Source organism: Cornus florida, unplaced genomic scaffold, assembly GCF_030987335.1.
Source record: "Cornus florida cultivar Cherokee Brave unplaced genomic scaffold, ASM3098733v1 CherokeeBrave_3.0.0_Hap2_Chr02, whole genome shotgun sequence".
In the NCBI taxonomy this organism is placed as follows: domain Eukaryota; kingdom Viridiplantae; phylum Streptophyta; class Magnoliopsida; order Cornales; family Cornaceae; genus Cornus; species Cornus florida.
Window position 1 is genome coordinate 89,783,470 of NW_026775572.1, and position 9,321 is coordinate 89,792,790.

Sequence of the window (9,321 nt, forward strand, 5' to 3'; positions counted from 1 at the left end):
ATGGCGGAAGCGATTTGGTGAAATTTTCACCCATGATGAAGATGGAGACACGATTAATAGGTGACGTGGCACTACTGCTGGCACCGCTGCTGACTGTGTCTGACATGGCAACTGACGTGGCACTACTGCTAGAACTGCTGCTAGCTGTGTCTGACATATATGGCAACTGTCGTGGCAGGTGACGCACTACTGTTGACACTGTTGTTGATGTGTCTTGGAGGATGATTGGGCAACCAAATAATGCTTTTGTTGATTATGAACTTGAGACTAAAGGTTGGGATACGGAAGCATAAGTTTGAAGGTTGATCGCCAAAGGTTGACTGCCAGGGATGGGGCTGATGGTGCCATCCCCGACGGTGACTATTATAAACTGATAAGATTGTTACCAGTAATCGAGAGGCTCTGATACCAAGTTAGAAATAAAGAAAAAGTATAGAACTATATATTTCTAACTTGGTATCAGAGCCTTTCGATTGCTGGTAATAATCTTATTAGTTTATCATAGTCACCGTCAGGGATGGCACCATCAGCCCCATCCCTGGCGGTCAACCTTCGGCGATCAACCCCACCTTTAGTCTCAAGTTCATAATCAGCGAAAGCCTTACACAATTCTCTTTAAAATAAAAAAATAAAAAATAAATAAGACGGAGAACTTGGCTTTGATACCATGTTAAATATGAAAGAGAGAAACTCTATATTGTATTGATGTGTAAGATTTGAAAATATATAGGGATTTATATAGGTGACGAGATGCGTGAAGAGTAAGAAACCTAAACCATATATGGTAAACCTATTCATGGTTAGAATATATTCTACAATATAGTAATAATATATTATAACAATTTCCAATCTGTTGTTTGTTTATTTTTCAGTGAGGTGTTAAAATTAATGGTTTGTGGTGAAAGATAGGAGTGCGGTTTTGATTTACATTGGATCAATAGTTGTAATTATGTAATGATTAGAATAGGTTGAATAGACCTCACTGGACTTGTTCAAAGCCAGAATTCTCTTTTTATTTGTGGAATGACCATTTTATCCTTGTTTAACGGATTTTGCCAGTTTTAACTTTTGCTTCCGCTTTTGTCTTTGAGATGAGTCTTGTGACCTCTTATAAGGTTCTCTTGTTGTCCTAGAGGTGTTGTTTACCTCTAGTGACCCCTCTTTTGTTTTTGCCTTTGCATTTCAGACTCGCTATCGGGTCAGGGTTTCTGGTTACTCGTTAACGCTCCGAGTTCTTGAAATTCAGGCCATTACAGCATCTATGTAGAATTACTCATTAAAATAATCTTTGTGACTTCAAAGGGAACTCGAATAAGTTTAGCTCAAAACTATCATTTTCTTTCAAAGATTCAATCATTATACAATTAAAAGTTCGAGTGACTTGAAAGGTACCTTGATTGAGGTATTTTCAATCAAAGATTCATTTTTTACCCATTAAAACACTCTTCTTGACTTCAAAGGGAACTTGAATAAGTTTAACTCAAAACTCTCTTTTTCTTTCAAGGATTCAATCTTTATATATTAAAAAGGTCTAGTGACTTAAAAGGTACCTTGATTGATGTATTTTCATACAAAGATTCAATCTTTACTCAATAAAACACTACTTCTGACTTCAAAGGAAACTCGAATAAGTTTAACTAAAAACTCTCATTGTCTTTCAAAGATTCAATATTTATACGTACATTAAAAAGGTCTAGTAACTTAAAAGGTACATTTATTGAGGTATTTTCATTCAAATATTCAATCTTTACTTATTAAAACATTTTTCGTGACCTCAAAGGGAACTCGAATAAGTTTAACTCAAAATTTTCATTTTCTTACAAAGATTCAATCTTAATACATTAAAAAGGTCTTGGGACTTAAAAGGTACCTTAATTGATGTATTTTCATTCAAAGATTCAATCTCTACTCATTAAAGCTGTGACGGCCTGAATTTCAAAAAACCCGGTGCGTCAACGAGTAACCCGAAACTGAAACGAATCCCAAACGCAGAAGCAAGAAAAAGAGAAAGGGTCTCTAGAGATGGACACCACCTCTAAGACGCCAAAGTGACTTCCCGAGAATTCACGAGACTCAAGAGAAACAATGCGGAAGCTAGGGTTTTAAAATAGATAAGGTATTGAACTAGGGGTGAAATGGTCATTTTGAATAGAAATGGATGCTACCGTGCATACAATTGGATAGACAATGAAAAATTAATAAACTTGAACTCAAAAATCACTTGATTTGAAGTTAGAACGAAGAATATATGAATTTCTGAAACTTTACAAAAAAGTTACCAAAATGTGCCTGGTAAGATCAATATGGCTGCGAGCAGTTTTATTTTCGAAAACACGAATGAGTCTTCTCATCAACCATGGTCCAAAACAAAAATAAAAAAGAACGTAAAATGACCAAAATGCCCCCGAGTGCAAGGTTTGTCAAGAAAACAAAACATTTGGCTGTAACCAGGCATTTTTCGTCAATCCCACATATATAAAGTTTCAGCACATTAGAATATACACACACACACAATCAAATATACTTCTTTGAAAAAAATACTTCCACAATGCAGCCATTTTTTAAGTTAAATCTTCAATCTACTGCCTACATACAAATTTCAAATGCATAAGAAAATATCATGTAATCAAATAAATATATCATTTGAAACAATCAACAAACACTTCTACAATAGCTAAACATTATTACACCCACATGCAAGCTTGGGTCTAAACCAAAACCATCCATCCTGCTGGACCCAACCACCTGGGCCAATCTTATGAACTGCCCTTTTTTACACAGAAGCAACACTGCATCAAAAAGATAAAAAAATAAAATAAAATGATCCAATATAACCATTTATTGCTTATTTCACCATTTCGTCAACAAGTAAAAACATAATTGAACTATTATTATCGGAATTTTGCTATTTTTAATTACTTTTGTTTCCCAGCTGAAGCTTTCTCCTTAGCCATCTGTTCAAACAGGCTTCCATCATAAACAGCTCTGATTGTCTCTCTGTGAAGTAAACCATACTTGTCCTTGCAAAGGACATACAAGATCTTCCACTCTGTGTAGCTTGCAAGCCTGCAATTCAATCCCCACATTTTTGTCATACGAAAAAGAAAACCATATCTAAATTATATGACTTTGAATAGGGAAATAACAAACCATCCTCCGTAGTCCTTGGGGTCCCTATTCGCCTTCAGCAGTCCCATTAATTCATCTGATGTTAGAGTGTTTTCATTTGTATGTGCATGCTTGTTGAAGATCTCATTAAACTTTGAAGGGACGAACCTTCAAAAACAAGTAAGAAAGTTTAAAGAAACCGATTAAAGAGGACTAGAAACTAATTCCAAACAATAATACAACCAAAAATAAGAATAATAATCATTTTAAAATGCAACTTGAGTATCCTTTTCTTTTTTTCTTAATATGAGAAGACATAATATATAATAAGAAAGAATGGAAAGAGAGAATTTATGTGGTCGACACCATCCCATACGGAATACGGGCAAGGATGACGATGACGATGCCGATGAAGCAAATGCATTTAGTTCCCGTCACAACCAGGCTGACCTAAATCAACCTAATCGGATGTGTTTTATGTGAACATTAACTAGCATATTATGTTTATGTTGAGATTAACATATGGCAGACCTTGGCAGTTAGAATAATAAAATTTGTATTGCTGGCAAGTTCCGTTCCAAAGTATGATTCCTAGGGTGTGAACAAAACGTCTAAATAGTCTATGCCGGACATTTTGTCAAGATTCATCTTTGAAGACTGCATTATGGAGACGGATGCCAATTCAAAAAGCTTTACATGTTGATTCATGATGCTCATCACATTTGGCAAAGGTAAGAGGCACCTAAGGTAGTTTGGACTAATCTGGACCTCAGGTTGGTACTTTACTGAATTATTGAAAAAAGTTCTTTACGGGAAATAAACTGTCTTCAAGCAGTTATTGAACCAGCAGAACCATTTCTTGTACCAATAGAGAAGTATTCTGGATAAACACTGTATGTCAAGATTAGTTGTACTGATAGAAGGTATTGATGTACTGGTACAGTATGATTCTATTTTAAATTTATTTTGGACAGAATACAATTGCATTGATTGGGGATTTTTCTTATAACGGAAGAATACTTTCTGGACTTTCAGTATTTCTGTCCAGAACACTATTGTACCGGTGAAAGGTTTTGTTCCATTGTTGTAACAGAAACCTATTTTCACAAGATTAGTTGTGTTCAATTTCAATGGCTCGTTTGCAAGACTTTGGGAGTGAGTCGGAGGTCTACAGAAATTGGGCTCGTGTGTTCAGAATTGTAACTAGGAGTAAATTTGAGACAGTCAATGTCTTGGCAAAGGTGATATGGGTGTAAGACTCAGTCAAAGTGGGGGTAATTTTTCCTCGATATAGTGGATTGCTTTGCTCTGGATTACGGAAAATCCTTTGTGTTCTTTCCTTTACTTGCTTTATTTCATAATTTCATTGAATTGTGTGTGATTGATTTGGTTTCAACTGTTAAATAATTCAGACAATTTTGATCAGTCACGAAACAAGCAAAGACGACCTTTCACCCTCCTATAGGTCTTTAAGGAATCTTAGATAACACTATCTCAATTAGCCACTTCTGCATAATCGCAACTCACATTTGCAAGTTCACCTTCAAGCGAAGAACTAGCTTTATATGATTTTGAGCTTTTTAAAACTTTATCATTGAAGGGTCAACTGCCCAAGACTATAATTGAACAGATAGAATTTGGGGGTAGACCCTAAAGTTGGGTGGTTCTGAGGCAGTACTTTGAAAACTAAAGTTGACAACTGAAAAGATGCATGTAAGCTAACCAAGCTGGAAAGAAAATAAGAAGGTAACAAGTGAATAAAAAATGATCAAGAACATTTTGATTTGCTTGGTTCTTGGTCTTGCGCATTTGCCTCTCAATTTAGGTGTTCTTTTGACCCTACACACCAACCTCAAAAGGCATATGATTATATTTTTTTTGAAAAGTTCAAAAGGCATATGAATATAAAGGATTGGCTTAAACGGTTGTTATAGCAATTGCACTGATTAATGCAAAATGACATTATCTCATTAGCAAAGTTTGACAGAAAAAGAACAAAACTATTTGCTTGAAAAGTGATATCCAACTGCCTCAGCAAAAATACTATGAAAGAATAGGGTATAAACAATGTGACATGTTAAGACACAAATGACCGACCGAAATTAACATAAACAAACATCAAAATACCATTTAGATTAAAACTTTTCCAATAACAAGTTTACATAAAAACATTCTACGTATACAGTCCATTACTTAAATCAAGTTTACATTATATATCCAATTATCCAATCAAAATCTATTGTTCTGCAAAAAAAATTATTTATTGGCATAACTGCCATATTTGTACAGTTAAATTGATGTTCAATTGCCACAAAAGGTTTTAGCATGGTGGTATTTCTTCTATCTTCTAAAGTGGAAGGTTGAAGGCTTGAGCCCCCGTAGGTCAAAGTAGGTATGTGAGTTACTTGCCAAGGCCCAAAAAAATAAAGAAATAAAAGTCAATGTTTAATTGAATAGATTGTTGAGGCAAATTTCCATTGAACAGGGGAAATAAGACAATAATGACCTAAAATATCAAAGGAATCAATTTTCTGAGAGGTTTAGCAGTCATATCCTCACTAATTGTATGCAAAAATGTGTAGATAGAGTATAGTGTGAAAGTGGATACATATGTACCTTCCTTCAGAGTCGTAGACACCAGAGTCACTCCCATGCTTGGCTCTCTGGATGTTCTTAATCTCAATTGGGAAGAGCAGAGAAGGGAATTTTCCCTGCACCATTGAGAATTGGTAAAAGCATGTGTTAGTTAATTATCACTTATAATTAATTGCTCATCTTTATGAAAAGGAACTTGCAGCTCACGCCATTGTTAGTATCAAAGGTCTTCACTACAAAAAGAGAGATACAATTCAACTATGTACATTGCCAACAGAATAAGCCTGACTGCAGTTAAACCCAAAAGACATCATATTTTTCGTCAGGTAAAGAATACGGGAAGAAGAAACAATTGATAAAGGTTATCTCATCAGAGCATCAAACACGGTTTCGTTCTAACTGCTGTGCCACCAAGGCAAATCATCACCCAACTCAGTTTTTGGTAAATTTGGATTGTATGGAGTTAGGTACTAACAAAATTTATCACATTCTTTTAGGTAATTTTTTAGTCATTTCATTATGAAAGAATGCAAAAAATATTGTATCTTCCTCTCCTTCTCCCTTTCCTTGAAATTTCAGAACATCACAAGCCTTGAAGCCCACATGTACTGAGGAGCAGTGACGGACCCAGAGAATTATTTGAGTGCAGGCGACTTTTAACAAAAAAAATATTGTGGGGGCAATAGTGAAGTTTTTCTATAATTTTTTTATTTTATTTTTTTTTTTTTCTTTTGTAGGGGGGGGGGGGGGGGGGGGGGGGGTGTTAGGTGTTGGCAAAATTTAAATTAATCAACAAAACAAAATTAGTAGGTATGAAATCCAAAAAAAATTGCCCCCACTGGTCCTTCATTGGATCCGTGCCTGCCGAGGAGTTGTCTTATGCAGAAAGAAGAGATTTAAAGACCCATCAAAGTTGTTCCACCAAAAATGTTGTAAAATAATGATCTTAGAAATGCCGAAAAAGAATAAAATCAAACGAAGACAGAGATTCCAGTCAATTTTCTGAGATTTACTGTATTGATCAAAACAGACAACAATAGACCAAAAAGAACAAGAAAAATAAAACTATAGCTTGTACATAATGGAATAATCTTAATCCAATTGCTAATAATTTAATTTAAACAGGACAAGATTTAAAACTAATGTTTATAGGTGGGTCCAAGACTGAGACTTACCATTCAAAAATCTACACTGAACTTATATTACCATTCATTCATATTAGTAAACAAATATTTATTTATTTTGAAGATACATCATTATTCTTCACCCAAAAAAAAAAAAAAAAAAGATACATTTTTATTATTATCTTTTCTCTCAGCAAATTCAAAATAACTTTTAAGTTTCATAAATATTATTTTTCTAAATATTGCAAGTACAAATATTATTTATGCGAGAAAAATAATGTTGACTCAAATCCAATGCGCTGATTAAGCAATGCCCATATTTTCCACTCAATAGATAAGCACGTGTCATTGTAAGCACAAAAAGAAAGCCAAATAAAGCATTTCTTTTTTCTTCTGTTTTTTTAATAAACCACAGGTTGTCTATGTCGTCAAAGAAGCATTGATTGTTGTGAAATATGAATATAAAAACAGTTGGTATAATTGTCCGTAAGCACTTCCTAAACAATCGCCTCGCTAATTAAATTGATTATTTTTCACTTCTAATTGGGGTCCATGTCTTGATCAACATGTGCAATGCAATTGATGGATTATAAAATGGTGGCAACGAGACAATAATTTATGCACAATGCATATGTGACTAATGGAGGGACAAACAGATGCTACCAAATTCCAGAACCTATAGACTAACAATAGAAATAAAGATGACAATTTGACCTCTTTTGTGTTCATTACTAAATAACTTTTCTTTTAAATATTATTAGTTTAATGGTAATCCAATTTATCATTTAACTAAACATGTTTTTGGAATCTGTATGCTTTCCCATTTTCCTTTTATTTATTGGCGTGCTATTAGGAATGATGGCAGACAAACTCAGAGAGATAAACATATAGCATAATAACAATATTAAAAAAGGAACCAGAAAGCAAAAATCCAGAAGACAGACTAAGGATAGAAAAAGATGACCATATGATCTCTTTTTTGCTTGTTACTAAATAACTTTTTTTAATTTAATGGTAATCAAATTCTTAAAGTAACTAAACATGTTTTTGGCAACAATGTGTTTTTCCAATTTCCTTTATTTTTATTTTTATTTTTATTTTGTTGTGTCAATGATGATGGTGTCAAGCCTTGTCTACCGTCCCATAATCCACCACCAAACATCCCACATGGATGCAATTGACGAGAAAATTCCCTGGGGTGATTTCAAGGAGATTCGAACTCTTGGCTTGTAGAAAGTGAGGTGATGGGAGGTTAGGAAAGATAGCCAAGCTCAGATTGTCTTCCTAATAAATCCAAGCCAAACTAGCCATGTAAAAAAATTATAATATTACATACATAGCATAAATATCAATATTGAAAAAGGAACAAGAAAGCACACACCAGGAGTCAGACAAAGAATAGTAAAAAATTGACCATGTGAACTCCTTTGTACCTAATACGAAACAACTTTTCTATTAAATACTATTAATTCAATGGTAATCAAATTTTAAATTTAATTAAACACCTTTCTGGCATCCATTTTTTGGGATGGGTTAGGAATAGGTAGGGATCCCACGCCGTGGAGTTTCTATGCATCTAAGGAGTATCTCCCTTTTGGAACTAGGGTCCTCGTTGGCCTGACTAAGCGCGCTCACAATTTTCAAAACGCATCTACACGCGAATTAATGTCTACTACATCTCCCTGAGGAGAGATGGAATGTGACACAAGCTCAGATTCTCTTTCTAATAAATAAATCCAAGCTAAACTATGTAGTAAATTATAATAATAAAAAAGAAACAAGCAAAACCCAGAAAACAAGAGAATGAAGTGTGTGTTTGTTTCTTTATATGTGTGTGTATGGAGAGAGAGAATTATTACAGGACGAGTTTTGCCACTGAGTCCAGCATTGATGAAAATGGCAGCGAAAGAGGACAAGAAATATCCACATCCAATTGCACGAAAACCTATTATGTAAAAGTAAAATCCCAATCAAACCCACATAAATTCTGAACAACAAAATAAGAAAATATGAACTAATTTCACTTTTATAGACTAAAAAAAAAATTAAAAAAAAAAATAGTAAAACCTTGAAAAGTCTCCCATGGATAAATGATTCCATCTTTGTCCCGATCGAAGAAAGCAACATGTTTCTGCAGAACATTCTCTTGAACATCCACTCCTGCATACCCAATTTTTTTTTTTTTTTTTTTCCCATAAAAATCATTACTTTCTGAAGAATCAAATTGAACTTGAAGAAGAGAATACACATACCCTGGTGTTCAGTAGTGTTCTTGGAATCAACAGTTAACGAGCCCATGAATGGTTTCTTGATTGTAGAGAGCGAAAATTCTTGACTCCAAAATTGCAGAGAGAGAGAGGGGTATGGAAAATTATTGGAAACCCAAATTTTCCTTGAAATAATGGAGCCAAAGGGTTTTGCTTTACTTGAGCTTTGGCTCCACACTGCTCTACTATATATACTACTGCAAAGTAACTAGCAAGTGGAACAGACA

The 9,321-nt window shown here is 34.3% G+C and overlaps 1 protein-coding gene across 1 annotated transcript; it reads right to left on the reverse strand.

Moving 5' to 3' along the window:
- Window positions 1-2,604: 2,604 nt before the first annotated feature.
- On the reverse strand, window positions 2,605-9,321 carry LOC132295442 (probable peroxygenase 4). The gene is made up of 7 exons (XM_059793714.1): window positions 9,080-9,321; window positions 8,895-8,987; window positions 8,687-8,772; window positions 5,725-5,819; window positions 3,151-3,276; window positions 2,920-3,066; window positions 2,605-2,789 (listed from the first exon to the last, which is right to left on the reverse strand). The coding sequence occupies exons 1-7, from the start codon at window positions 9,123-9,125 to the stop codon at window positions 2,774-2,776; spliced, it is 609 nt and encodes a 202-aa protein (XP_059649697.1). The 5' UTR covers window positions 9,126-9,321; the 3' UTR covers window positions 2,605-2,773.

Coding starts and splice junctions, on each gene's coding strand:
- LOC132295442 (XM_059793714.1), bottom strand. CDS start 9,125: ATGGGCTCGTTAACTGTTGATTCCAAGAACACTACTGAACACCAGG. Junction 8,988..9,079: donor GAACACTACTGAACACCAGG/GTATGTGTATTC, acceptor TTGGGTATGCAG/GAGTGGATGTTCAAGAGAAT. Junction 3,277..5,724: donor GTCTACGACTCTGAAGGAAG/GTACATATGTAT, acceptor TTGTTTTTGAAG/GTTCGTCCCTTCAAAGTTTA.